Source organism: Oreochromis aureus, linkage group 3 (genome assembly GCF_013358895.1).
Source record: "Oreochromis aureus strain Israel breed Guangdong linkage group 3, ZZ_aureus, whole genome shotgun sequence".
Taxonomy (NCBI): domain Eukaryota; kingdom Metazoa; phylum Chordata; class Actinopteri; order Cichliformes; family Cichlidae; genus Oreochromis; species Oreochromis aureus.
The window spans coordinates 95,925,702-95,940,627 of record NC_052944.1 but is presented as its reverse complement, the minus strand read 5'-3'; the positions used below and the strand labels follow the sequence as shown (position 1 = coordinate 95,940,627).

The 14,926-nt window shown below is 44.4% G+C and overlaps 1 protein-coding gene across 2 annotated transcripts in view; it reads left to right on the top strand.

Moving 5' to 3' along the window:
* The window catches only part of LOC116328660, a 209,680-nt gene that overhangs the window by 95,584 nt on the left and 99,170 nt on the right, over positions 1-14,926 (top strand). The window contains exons 2-3 of one of the 2 annotated variants that reach the window (XM_039608856.1): positions 311-661; positions 2,446-2,778. The exons of the other annotated variant lie outside the window; for it this stretch is intronic. Of the exons in view, the coding sequence (XP_039464790.1) occupies positions 311-661; positions 2,446-2,778 (684 nt within the window). The remainder of the gene's footprint in view (positions 1-310; positions 662-2,445; positions 2,779-14,926) is intronic. 2 annotated transcript variants of the gene reach the window in all.

Here is a 14,926-nt window from a genome sequence, read left to right as displayed (position 1 = left end):
TTAGCACTGCACAGATCTGCTTGTATCTGTGTTCATTTTTCAACCAAATGTAGATATAAATAAGAGATGGTTTCCTCCTTTCACCTCAGTGTTGTTCAGACATCCATCAGTTTTCTTTCACATCTTTGACGTCCTTTCAGTGTTTGTTGGATAGAAAGAATCCATGTTTGAATACTTTTCATAAAACATGGCTGAGAGTGACGTTACATATTCTGCAACTTTCTGAAACCACTTTATATGAACCCAAGGAAAAAATCCACTGCATACACATGAACATGTTTTTGTTGTGTGTGCTTGTGTCTCCTTCCAGTTTCCCAGCATGCCCTGGCTCCATTGGTGGAGGTGTATGAGGAGGAAACATCTGTCCTGTTGCCTTTCAAGTACTCAGGTTTTATACCTGAGGACAGTCCCACAGTGCTGTGGACTCGCAATGATCTCAACCCCAAATCTGTCCACCTACGACGAGAGGAAACGGATGATCTTAAAGGGCAAAACCAGCGTTACAGAGGGCGCACATCAATGAGGCCTGATGCTCTGGACACTTTAAACTTCAGCCTCACTCTGAGAAAACCCCGACTGACTGATAGCGGCAACTACACCTGCTCCATCAGAAATGAAAGGGAGGAACGGAAACTGACAGACATACAGCTGCATGTCAAAGGTAAGAAACCCAACACCTGTGATCATAAAGGTCAGAGGTCAAACTAAAGAGTAACAGAAAAGATCTTTCTAGTACTGAAAGCTGATAAAATAGTGGTAATGTTTTCTAGATTCAACCACTTTGGAAACATCAAAACATGAACACCAAAGAAGAAGAAAATAGGATCTTATTGGTACAATTTTTGGTGTATCTACTAAATCTGGATGATTTGATACAGAAATTCTTACATGTGCAGGAAAACCAGCAGCTCACAGGCCCAATTGGGACAGACAATAACACAACATGTTCTGTTACTCATGTGTGATTACTAACAGTAGTACTGTGAAGACCTGGCACAGTTTTGGCTCACAGTCTATCCTGATATTTTTCATGCAGAATAGAGATTTTAAAGACTTGATTATTGATATTTATTTTTACTGGCAGCAGAGTCAGTAACACAGATGCTCAGATCTCAGATCAGTTCTATGATTAAAATCAGTGTGACTGCTGCTTCTTTGGTTACAGAACATCTGGAAAATACTCTCAGCCCTTCATTTGTTCCACATTTTGTTATGTAACAGCCTTATTCTAAAATCAATGAAATCAGTTTTTCACCTCCAAATTCTACCTGCACAGGTAGAATTTGTGGGATATTTTACAGTAGTAGTAATATAGCTGTTGCTGTTTTTTTTTAGTTCAGGGTTCATGTGAGTTCATAAGTTTTTAATTTGCGTTTAATTTAATGAAACCATTATGTGTTTTAATTAAACTGTTTTTAAGGATCGCATATGTCTCAGCGTGCTGTTATTTGGACATAGGTGATTTAATTTAACTAGTTTACGATCATTTCACTTTCTTTTGCTCTCCAAAAGAGACAGAGCATAGTAGTTTTTAAACAGAGTACAGCAAATAACATTCATCCCTTTACAAATAAACTTTTTCTTGTGATACTTCTAAAAACACGTATTCTCACCTAGTCATACTACCCCTGAACTCACATGAACGAGCAAAGCCGCCTACTACAGGGGGGCCACGCACGCGTACATGCACTCACATGAATGCGTGGGGTGGTGGGGCAAAAAAAAAAAGAAGCCACAGCTATATTACTACTTACAGTGGAAGAACTAAAAGTTTTCTTGAATTCACCAATGTATAAAGACCTCCTTGTTAGCACTCCTCCTTGAAGCACTGAGCAAAGTTTGTGATTACATGTTATTCTCATTTTTTATTTTTAATAGATTTGCAGTCATTTAAAGCAGTACCCTGTCATTGTGAGGTATTGTTCAATTCAATTCAATTTTATTTACACAGCGCCAAATCACAACAACAGTCGCCTCAAGGTGCTTTATATTGTAAGGTAGACCCTACAATAATACATACAGAGAAAACCCAACAATCATATGACCCCCTATGAGCAAGCACTTTGGCGACAGTGGGAAGGAAAAACTCCCTTTTAACAGGAAGAAACCTCCAGCAGAACCAGGCTCAGGGAGGGGCGGGGCCATCTGCTGTGACCGGTTGGGGTGAGAGAAGGAAAACAGGATAAAGACATGCTGTGGAAGAGAGACAGAGCTTAATAACAGATACGATTCAATGCAGAGAGGTCTATTAACACATAGTGAGTGAGAAAGGTGACTGGAAAGGAAAAACTCAATGCATCATGGAAATCCCCTGGTATTATGTGTGTAGAAATGTGAGGTGAAAATTAATCTAATCCATGTTGGAATAACAAAATGTGGAACAAGTAAAGCACTGGGAATACTTTCCAGATGCAATTTTGATATTTTGGTTTACTGTCCTCTCAGACCAAGAACTTAAGGTGGAGGTCGTTGAAGGATCAGAGTCTGTCATCCTGCCCTGCAAAACAACACCTGACCTGCCTGAGGACACCAGAGTGGAGTGGACGAGATTTGACAGAGAACTCATGATGGTCCATGAGTATTCAAACAGAAGTGACCACCTTAAGAACCAGGACGACCGTTACTGTGATCGCACAAAGATGAACAAAGACCTGCTGAGAACTGGAGACCTCAGTCTGACCCTGAAATACCCCACAGTGAGAGACAGTGGAGGATACATCTGCACGATCTACAGGGACAAAGACATCCTGAGACAGAAAGTAGTGCTGCAGGTCAAAGGTCAGACATGTAGATAAAAACCAGGATACAGTGCAGGACATTGAGGTCAGAGTTCAAAGGTCATGTTGTTTTTGTATTTTTCCACAGAACCGTTTCCATCCTGGGCCAAACCTCTCCTGGTTCTCCTGGTTCTTCTTGTGGTTTCTGGAGGTCTTTTATTTTATTTCCGGCACTATTTGATGTCAGGTGAGTGTCTCCTACTACACATAATGCCGATGGTTAGCAGGTGTCCTCTGGTGGCTCCTTGACTGTGGCTCACACAAACTTGTTCCAGAAGCTGAAAGAGTTGAGAGTTACAAACAGCTGATACAGAGAGCTATATACAGATCCAGGGTCAATGTGATGAATTTAGAACCAGTAGATTAAAGCTCATCCAGGCCTTTATGTCTTTAAAACACGCCTGTAACTGATTTAACAGATATTAATCATAAAAATCAAATGTGTATGCAGTAGTGGTTTTTGATACAGGCGACATGGGCAGTTGCCCGAGGGGGCAGCATTTTTTATTCTTTTTTGCTGGCACCCATGCTACATTGCATAGGCACCGATCTGTTTTCTATCGCCGATTTGCGGGGGCGCGCTCCATTTGCGAGGTGCGCCTGCTGCTTGCCCCACAGGGAGGAGAGGGGTGGGCGGCGAGGAACTCTCTGGCTGACTGGAGTGCCTTCAAATAACCGGCTTGCGAAATGGAAAGGAAGAAACAAACGCAAAAGCACCAGACATCTGGACATAAACTTTGAAATTTGCATTGATGTGTTCCGTGTATTCTATCACATCCATGTATGCGGGCAGTGAGCCGAAGTCCCTCGGTGCCCCTGCTGGCTGCTGCTGCTGTGCTGAAGTCTTACACACAAGGGGAGGGGAGCGGGGTGCTTTCAAATAGAGCACATTTCATTAATAATATTGTCAATCCAAGCCCATTATGTCACAATTAATTTTCCTGGGTTGTGCGAAATCGCAGAAAAAACCCTATACAAACTGAGTCTGCGCAATAATGTGTAGGGCTGTTAGTTTATGTTGTGATTCTCAGGTTGGGGGATGGGTCTTGATACTGGAGGGCAAAATAAATACGGCTATGGACAAGAAAAGTTCAAAGCCATCAGGTGAGGAGGAGAAACGAGCAAAAGATGCAGGTAAGCAGATGTGTCATTGGATCATGGCAGGTCATCCTGAAACAATCAGAATCAGAATACTTTATTAATCCCTAAGGAAATTATGTGCGTTACAGTTGCTCCAAGAAGTTGGTAAAAATAGTAACAGTAACAGACAAAACTCCAAAAAATACATTATGTTACAGATTTCACACATTTAAGAAATAGCACTAATGTATACAGATCACTCAATTCTAAATATCAAGGACTAACAAAGGTGATTATAAATAATCACCCAGGGCGCCAAACAGGCTGGGACTGCCACTGTGTGCATCATCTGCATGGCAATCATACAAATCTATGAATAATTTTCTATGTGAAGAAAACTCCTCATTTACATGAACAAACTGGAATCTATCAGATATGATTCAAACCATTGCAGTGAATTTCCTTTAATAACTCTGGTGTGTTCTAGTGTTTGTAGTAAGATGTTGTGTCTACACTGAGGTCTAACAGGACAAGCACAGGAATAAGTCCACTGTAACAGGTCATAAGGAGAACATTAGTAACCTTCACTACAGCTCATGTTGTGCTTTGTTGTCCTCTCAGTTTACCAGGTGGGGGTGGATTCAGGGGTGGAGTCTGTCCAGCTGATCTGCAAAACCACAGTTTGTCTGTCTAAAGATGCTAAAGTGGAGTGGAAGGACATGAACAACAGGAAAGTCCACGTGTATGAGAACGGCTCTGACCAGCCTGAAGAACAGGACGATAAATACAAGAACCGAACAAAGATGAAGAGAAACTTACTGGAACCTGGAGACCTCAGTCTGACCCTGAAATACCCCACAGATGGAGACAACTCCACCTACACCTGCACCGTCTACAGAGGGGAGGAAAACATCCTGATGGAGAAACAAGTGGAGCTGAAAGTCAAAGGTCAGTGCTGTAGATACAGGTCAAAGGTCAGAGGTCAGACTCATGATGGTGGTTCAGTCTCAGTGGGCTCCATCCAATATATATCTGAGTCCCAATAACTAGAAGATGATTTCTAGCAGAACTGTGAAAATCTCCACATCCTTTCTCCATGTTATCATCCAAAGCTGTGTGAAGTTTCAGAGCTCTGCAGCTAACAGAGACTTTCAGTTTGCTGCTCTCTTCCTCTGACAGCTCCATTCTTAGGGAGCGTTAGTTCTCTGTTTCACTTTATTCCACTTATTCAGTCTGATGTTCTCTGATCTGTTTCTCTTGTTTAGTGTCTTAAATGCTGCCAGTGCCTCTCTTTGCTTTAACCAACCTTTCTCTTTATTTCTGAGCTTTTTAAGGACTTTAACTGATGCATCAACCTTTGAAAATGGAAAGAAATCAGTCAGATTCATGGCTGCATCAAAGTGTCACATGTAGTTCTCCCACATCAGCTGGATTATATCTATAGCAGCAAACAGCAGCTGATCCACAAATCTTTGTCTGTGTTAATAAAGTTGGATCAGTTCAAATAGTTTGTTGCTCTGCACTTGAAAGCAGCAGTTTTTCTAATGCACCACCTTCATGTTTCCTTCATATTTGAATCCCCTGTAGATACTGACAGGTAACCATGTCACACAGAGCTCAAGCCTTTGAATCCAGCTGTGATTGTTGATTTTCTATTGAATGGACTTTTCAAATCCAGCTGTAGGCCTGTGTTTGTGAGCTCATTAACAGCTGTTTATTTAGAGATACGTGGTCCTCACAGGACAGCCACTACAAACATATGATTTTATAGAATATGATGCATTACTGCAGATTCAACACAATAGAAAGGATTTGAAATGAGCTCAGCCTTAAACATGTTCAGCAGTAATATTGATCCATAGACACTGATGGGAACATTTTTCTGCACAATAAGTACTTTGACTTTTCAGACTTTATGTCCAATTTGCCAGTACTGCAGTTTTGTGTGTAGTGAGGTGTTTTCATGGTGTTTTATTGGTGCTTTTACTAAAGGAAGGCTTCTATCAAATTCTTCCAAATGTTGTCAAACTGAGCTGTGTGATGAAGTGAGTGTGACAGAAACACTCAGACTGTGTTTCTCTGCTTCATCAAGTCAAATCTGGTCCTCAGAGACTGAATAAAGTCCTGTCCCACTAACAGCAGCTCCAACAGTCTGTTCACTGCTTTCTTCCTGTCAGTCTTCATCTTTCTGCTGCGTCTCCTCTTCACACTGACCACTTTCTATCTAACAGTGAGCTCCCAGTGAAGCAGCAGCATTCATCCTGTTAGAGTCAACACAAATGTCTCCATCCAAGCTCATGTTGTGCTTTGTTGTCCTCTCAGTCCCCCAGGTGGAGGTGGATTCAGGGGTGGAGTCTGTCCAGCTGCCCCTCAACACCACACTTCACCTGCCTGAAGACGCTAAAGTGGAGTGGAAGGACTACAGGAAGGTCCACGTGTATGAGAACGGCTCTGACCAGCCTGAAGAACAGCACCAGAGTTACAGAGACCGAACGAAGATGAATGAAGACCTGCTGAAAACTGGAGACCTCAGTCTGACCCTGAAATACCCCACAGATGGAGACAACTCCACCTACACCTGCACCGTCTACAGCAGGGAGGGAAACATCCTGCTGAAGAAACAAGTGGAGTTGAAAGTCAGAGGTCAGTGCTGTAGATACAGGTCAAAGGTCAGAGGTCAGACTCATGATGGTGGTTCAGTCTCAGTGGGCTCCATCCAATAATGTTACAGTGTTAGCATGTCTGATGTTTGTGGCTGTTTTGGTTTTTATTTGATTTCCAGCCAAATGTAAAAGCTTCAGCAGATGAACTGTAGGAGCAAAGTTCATGTGTGAGACTTCATCTGAAAGGTAACATCTTCTAGTTTCTGAACATGTGTTTGTTTAGCATGTGGCTAAAACACAGGCTAAGCTAAGTCAGTTCAAATCTCAGTAAAAACCTTCTTTGGTCCTCATCTATAATCAGTCATATCTGAGTCCCAATAACTAGAAGATGATTTCTAGCAGAACTGTGAAAATCTCCACATCCTTTCTCCATGTTATCATCCAAAGCTGTGTGAAGTTTCAGAGCTCTGCAGCTAACAGAGACTTTCAGTTTGCTGCTCTCTTCCTCTGACAGCTCCATTCTTAGGGAGCGTTAGTTCTCTGTTTCACTTTATTCCACTTATTCAGTCTGATGTTCTCTGATCTGTTTCTCTTGTTTAGTGTCTTAAATGCTGCCAGTGCCTCTCTTTGCTTTAACCAACCTTTCTCTTTACTTCTGAGCTTTTTAAGGACTTTAACTGATGCATCAACCTTTGAAAATGGAAAGAAATCAGTCAGATTCATGGCTGCATAAAAGTGTCACATGTAGTTCTCCCACATCAGCTGGATTATATCTATAGCAGCAAACAGCAGCTGATCCACAAATCTTTGTCTGTGTTAATAAAGATGGATCAGCTCAAATAGTTTGTTGCTCTGCACTTGAAAGCAGCAGTTTTTCTAACGCAGTGTAGTGTACTTCTCCCAGTGAAGCAGCAGCATTCAGCCTGTTAGAGTCAACACAAATGTCTCCATCCAAGCTCATGTTGTGCTTTGTTGTCCTCTCAGTCCCCCAGGTGGAGGTGGATTCAGGGGTGGAGTCTGTCCAACTGCCCCTCAAAACCACACTTCACCTGCCTGAAGACGCTAAAGTGGAGTGGAGGGATAACAATACAAAGGTCCACGTGTATGAGAACGGGTCTGACCAGCCTGAAGAACAGAACCAGGTTTACAGAGACCGAACGAAGATGAATGAAGACCTGCTGAGAACTGGAGATCTCAGTCTGACCCTGAAATACCCCACAGATGGAGACAACTGGACCTACACCTGCACCGTCTACAGCAGGGAGGGAAACATCCTGCTGAAGAAACAAGTGGAGCTGAAAGTCAGAGGTCAGTGCTGTAGATACAGGTCAAAGGTCAGAGGTCATGCAGGAGTTTATTCTCTAAAAGCTTTTAGTTTGAATCTATTTTCAGTTCATTCAAATAAAATAAATTCTCTGATGTTTTGATCTAAAAGCAAAAACTGTCAGGCGGAGCAACTGTGTGTTTAAATGAACAGACTAAGAAGACCATTAAAAATGGAGTTGAAATGAGCCTAACTTTAAAATAAAAGCCTCTGGCATGATTTGAGTTTAGATCAAATCAATAGTTTTGTTAGTTTAGTCTAAATCAATGTAAACGTATAGATATCAATAGTTTTAAAGCTGCTGAGACCATTGAAACAGTTTGATTCAGTCATTTAGATGTTGTCACATGTCAACCAACCAACACCTGGGTGGAGTCCCAGCTGAAGCTGAGAGATACTCAGAGATCAGAGACAGAAGCAGCTGTATGTAAGTGTTCTACAGGACGGCTCACACAAACCTGATATTACTGATGTCTCCTAGATAGATCTCATGGACCAAAGGCTCTCTGTGTCATCTTGGCTCCAGCTGAACTCAACTGAGAGTGAATTTGGGCTTTTAGGGAGGGGTGAAAGGATTCAAGGATTCAAAGTGTTTATTGTCATGTGTCACAAGAGAAAAGGGCATTTCTCTGTGAAATGAAATTCTTTCTCTGCTGTCCACCTACAGATGCCGGTTAACATATACAATAGGAATGAACATATAAATACAAATAGTACAAATAAATAAATAAAGACAGAAAGAGGAGACAAAATATGGATGTGTGCAAAGAGCTATAGCTTAATATGCAGGATGTCCTGATGTGCAAAAATGATTATTACTGTTAAAATAGGTCAGCTGTTCAAGAGTCTGATAGCAGTGGGGAAGAAGGAGTTTTTGAGTCTGGATGTTCTGGATTTCACACTTCTAAACCTTTGTCTCGAGGGCAGAAGTGTGAACAGTGCGTGTTGGGGGTGTGTGGGGTCTTTGAGGATGGAGGCAGCTCTCCTCTGGACTCTGCGATGGTAGATGCTCTGCAGAGAGGGCAGTGGAGTCCTGGTGATCTTCTCCGCAGTTGTTATCACTCTCTGCAGGCGTTTGTGGTCCACAGCAGTAGTGCTGCCGTACCATGCAGTGATGCAGCTGGTCAGTGTGCTCTCCACAATGCAGCTTGAGAACCTGCTGAGGATCTTGTACGACATACCAAATTTCCTCAGCCTCCTCAGGAAATACAGCCTCTGCTGAGCCTTCTTGACCAGCTGTGTGGTGTTCAGTGTGCAGGTGAGGTGCTCAGAGATGTAGACGCCCAGGTACCTAAAGCTGCTCACCCTCTGCACTCCAAGGCCTTGGATAAACAGTGGCTGGTGAGGCCTCCTCTTCTTCCTCATGCCCAATATCATCTCCTTTGTCTTGTCAGTGTTGAGTTTGAGGTTGTCGTCCTCACACCATGACACCAGACTGGCCACCTCTCTCCTATAAACCACTTTATCCCCTCCAGTGATGCGAACTTCAAAATGATGTTATCTTTGTTGGAGGTGACACAGTCGTGAGTGTACAGGGTGTAGAGGATGGGGCTGAGGACGCAACCTTGTGGAACACCAGTGTTTGTAATAAGACTGGCTGAGGTCCTGTTGCCGATCCTGACAGACTGGAGTCTGCCAGTCAAAAAGTCCTATAGCCAGTCACAGAGGGTGGGGTGTAGGCCGAGTGTTCCCAGCTTGTGATTGAGTTTGTGTGGGATGACTGTATTGAAGGTGGAGCTGTAATCAACAAAAAGTACCCTGATGTATGAGTCTGTGTTTTCTAGGTGGGTGAGTAAATAGTGAAGGACAGCAGTGATGGTGTCTGATGTGAACCTATTGAGCTGGTTGGCATACTGCAGGGGACCCAGAGTGTCTGTGATGTTGCTCTGGATGTAGGCCAGCACCACTCTCTCAAAACACTTTGCAATGATTGGAGTGAGTGCAACTGGTCTATAGTCGTTCAGGCAGGTGGCTGGGCTTTTCTTGGGGAGAGGGATGATGGTCGTGGTCTTGAAGCATGTGGGGACAATTTTCTGGCTGAGGGAGAGGTTGAAGATGGAGGTAAGAACCTCCGCCAGCTCATTGGCACATGCTTTAAGGGCCCGTTCCGGGATGTTGTCTGGTCATACTGCCTTACAGGGGTTGTTCCTCCTTGGGGCTGGAGGGTCTCGAGGTCTCTAAGCGGGTGTAGAATGCATTGCGATGATCCATTAGACTGCCTGCAGAGCTGATATTGCTGGTGCTGGCCCTATACTCTGTGATGTGCTCCAGGCCTTGCCACATCCGCCTGGGGTCAGCAGAAGAATAGAAGCTATCCAGCTTCTCTCCGTACTGCCTCATGGCTGCAGTGATGACTTTCCTCAGTCCTTACTTCGCAGCTTTGTACTCTGTCTCATTGCCTGATCTAAATACGAGAGACCAAGTACGCAGCATGTGCCATACCTGACTGTTGATCCAGGTTGGTTCTGGTTGTGGAACTTTCTGACTTGTGTGGTGGGCACAATATTGTCAACACAGGTGCTGATGTACCCAGTCACATGTTCAGCATAGTCCTGTATGTTGACAGAGCAGTTCTCCATGGTGGATGCAGTTTGAATCAAATCCCAGTCTGTTTGTGCAAAGCAGTCCTGTAGGATGCTCTCAGTCTCTGGTGTCCAGAGTTTCACAGGTTTAGTGACAGGGTTCGATTGTTTCAGTTTTTGCCTGAAAGTCGGGTACTTGAACAGAGAGATGTGGTCAGACTGTCCGAATTGGGGGCATGGTGCAGCCCTGAAAGCTGTAGACATGATCCAGGGTGTTCTTGTCACGGGTAGGAATGGCCACGTGTTGGTGGTATTTTGGGAGTACAGTCTGTAAGTTGCATTTGTTAAAGTCACCAGCATCGATAAAAACAGCATCTAAATGAGTAGTCTCTCATGCGCTGATGATGCCATAGTTTGCCAAGCGCTGCCGTGGAGTCAGCTCATGGCAGGATGTAAACAATGGCCAAAAACACAGCTGACAACTGTGAGAACAGATAGTAGGGGCAGCATTTCAGCATTAAAAACTCCACATCTGGCGAACAGTACTTGTGGACAGTCTGTACGTCTCCACACCACGAGTTATTAATCAACGCACACACACGTCACACAATAGCCTCACCCGAAGCTGCAGTCCGGTCCGCTCGGTATACGGAGTGGGTCTGTGGCTGGATGGCGCATTCTGGGACTTTGTCTGAGAGCCAGGTCTCGGTGAAAATAAGAGCGTAGCATTTTCTAATTTCCCGTTGTGTTGGGATCCTGGCTCGTATCTCATGGAGTTTGTTTTCCACAGATCTCACATTGGCTAACAAGAGGCTGGGTAGCGGTGGTGGTCTGATCCGAGCTTTTAGCCTAGCATGGAGCCCCCCCCTCCTGCCTCGCTTATGTCATTGTCTCCGAAGCACTTTCCTGGGGTTGGCAGACAGTTGGTGTCGTAAACCACCGCCTCTGTTCAAAGATGGTCGCTCACAGTGGACGTAAATAGTTTCTTTCACTCCTCTTTCAAACCATCTGTCCTCTTTGTCCAAAATGTGGACGTTGGCATCCTCGAAAGAGTGACCTTTGTCCAACTGTCTGCCATTTTTAATCCAGTTTTGAGATCCCTTCCCAGACGCCTTAACGCCCACTAAGATCCTGGGCCATATGACCTCAGGAAATCACATGATAGGGTGGGGCCAGGTTCCACAATGAGCTCACCCGAAACTCTGGCTGATTAGGCCCCACATCCGCTTTCACATCTTGGCTCATGTGATTAGGTAGAGGATCATCAGGGGGTCCTTTGTCCCCCTTTGGGGGGGAAACTCCCACTAGGTTTAAATCTGGGACTCTCCACCACTGACCCTTAGAACTGAAGAAGCTTCTCGGATGAGAGGTGAAACGTCTTCAAGCAACTCAAGAAGTCCAGACACTTTTCTTTACAAGTTCCTTAGTCTACCATGACTGAGAACCTTCACAGACAATCAATAACAAACAACAAGTCGGCATCTGAGAGCGGAGCAAACAAACACGTCTGCCTTGAGGGGCAACATGTTAAAAGCAGAGTGCTGAAAAGGAAAGGGCTGTGATTGGTTCATAACACGTCAATGAGAAGAAAGGAAAGCTTCAGAGCAACATGAATGAAACAAAGTGTTTTGATGACGACTGAAAGCCAAAACTGTGACTGAAATCAGAATCCAGTTCATCTCCAGCCCTGTCAGCAGTTCCAGCTGTAGTGCTGTTACAATAATAGTCATCACTTCTAGTTTCACAGCAGGAAACTGGGAACATTCAGCGTCTCAAAGATTGACCTGTTAGCACCTGCAGACATTGTTGAGCTGGGTCTGCTGATCTTGTGGAGGTCTTCATTTCTCCACTATTTGGAGAAGCTTCAGCAGGATCCACAGTCAGAGTCAAAGTGGAGTTCTAGCATGGACGTAACGCTTCAAGAAGCTTCAGACAGACAGTGTTCTCCAAAAGTTCTGCTCTAAAAGGAAACTTTGAGCTGGCTCTGTAATTGTTGTAGTCAGAAGGATGGAGGCTGGATCTTTGATGAGTGCTTGCACACAGGCTGTCTTTAAGTATTCTGGGACACAGCCAGAGGACAGACAAGTGTTCATTATTGGAAGCAGCCGAGGGGCAGGGACATCCCAAACTTCACTCAGGAACTTTGGAGGAATCATATCTACACAGCTTGATGAGCGTTTCAGTTGTGCCACAGTCCTTCAAAGGTCCTCCACAGAGACTGGCAGAAAAGAAGATCAGATATTGTGGCTGGGGTCGGGGACATCAAGAAAAGAATCAGGAGCTGCTGTTTTGGATTTCCTCTCATTCATCTGATCCTTCAGCAAGTTTAGAAAGTGAAGACGTTCCTCACTCGATGCCGTAATCTGATGAAAACTTGCAGGATTTCAAAGACGCTCCACTGAGCTCCAAAGAGCTCTGGGCTGTGCTTATTAGAATGAATTAAAGGAGAGAAATAAATTTATTTTAGCAAGCAGCATGTTGATGTTCAAAACTTCAAATCAAGCTGACGGGAAGTTGTAAAATCCTTCAGAATAAAAGCCTGACTATTCAGAGCTCCAACATGAAGAAGAGCAAAGTGAACCAAGGTGGATGGAGGCAGCAGAGAAACTGTAGGGTGGAGCTGAATGCTTCATCACTGGGATGATGCAGCAGATTTTCTCCACCTTGCACAAACTGTCCTGTTAGTTATTATGACTGGAATATCCAAAATGTCTCCAGAGGCTCCGAGTCCAGCTGAACATGTATTAGTGTTTAGAGTGGAACTGAGATGATAGGGACTAGGACCTGGGGGACGTCAGTCAGTGACGGAGCGGTCAGCAGGTGTGGGCAGGTGTGGACAGGTACTTGATGGAGTGTTTCCTGCACGCTGGACTCCATATGATATGTTAGCAGAGAGGATCTGGCTCCTGATTGGTTGAAGTGGAGCCCATCTGCTGCAGAAAGATGCCTCCTGTCCCAGAAAACATTGAAGTTGTCTCTAAAGCCCAGGCTGTGGGAGTCACACACAGAGGAGAGCCAGGTGTGGAGGCCGAGCAGCCATCCCAAACGCCCCACGGCTACAGGTGGGAGTGGGGCCGGAGATACAAACACTATGGTGGGCTTGTTTCACAGCCTCACAAAGACACACAAAGTCCAGTTTGAGGAAGTGGGAGCGCTGTTTGGAATCCGGTTTGTGCCCATGTGGGTAAGGATGGTGTCGGCCTCCGGACGGGATCGTATTCTGCCAGGAAACTTGTCTAAAATGTCCCAGAGCGTCGGGCCGGGAAAAGACAGAGCGTCGCCTCCTTTATTGTGAAATTCCTCACCATGGTAACTGAACACATCAGCTGGTCTGCAGCAGGTTATGTTCAGAGTTTGAGGCTCAAATTGGCTCAAAGTGTCCCATTTTCACTGATTGTTTCCAGCGACATCCTTCAAGTGTGATATGGATCCTCTGCTGAAGGAATCTGCTTTCTATCCACAACCTGTTGATCTGTATCTGACTAACAGCAGCGCAGGAAGCCCTGCAGTTATAGAGAAACTGTCTGAGTCGCATTGTTGCTGCAATTTACCTGCAACTGCTGATGAAGAAAAAGTCTCAATGTGTTTGTGTTTGGTCCTAATCTGCTGCCAAGTCTGTTTGACACTGCTGGATTTCCAGCTGATAGATGACAGATTAGAAACTGATCAGTCTATTGATCACACAATATTCCATCAATAGAATTGATTTGACTTTGATTTGTGTAACAAAGTGATTTCCACGTCTCCTTCATGATGTGACAGTGTCAGAGCTGAATGCACTTGTAGAGTATCATGTTTTTATGGCTCACATTTAAAGTGTTCCAGCTCTAATGTACAGCTGTCATATTAGAAATAGAAGCAGCTCTGATTTTAGTGCTCAAATAAATCTATGAAGTGATGAATTCACACATGAACAGTTTTCTGCAGCGTTCCTCTCGGCCTTATTTGCAGCTCCACTCTTGTTTTTGCTCTAATAATTATTTCTCTCCATGAGCTGTTTCTCTGCCTGAAGGAGGCGCCACTCCATCGCTTCATTTAGTGCAGAACAAGAGTCACATGATGCTGCTCTGTCAACACCAATCACACTTTGTACAGCTCATGTTGTGTTTGTTGTCCTCTCAGACTGTCAGGTGGAGGTGAAGGAGGGGGTGGAGTCTGTCCAGCTGCCCTTCAAAACCACACAAAACCTACCTGAAGATGTTGAAGTGGTGTGGGTACGCTATGAACCTGAATACAGGAAGGTCCACGTGTATAAAAACGGCTCTGACCAGCCTGGAGAACAGGAAGCGGTTTACAGAGACCAAACGAAGATGAATGAAGACCTGCTGAAAACTGGAGATCTCAGTCTGACCCTGAAACACCCCACAGAGAGAGACAGTGGGAGATATGAATGTGAAGTGAGGAGGAACGGACGATTTAGATATAAAACGGTGCAGCTTAAAATCAAAGGTTTGTTTGTTGTTTGTCTGTCTTTCTGTGTGTGTGTGTGTGTGTGTGTGTGTGTGTGTGTGTGTGTGTGTGTGTGTGTGTGTCTGACTGTCTTCTGTCTCCTCTGCAGGCAGAGTTCAGGTCCAGGATCAAACAGGGGACATCAGGAACAGAAGCAGCTCCATTGATCCG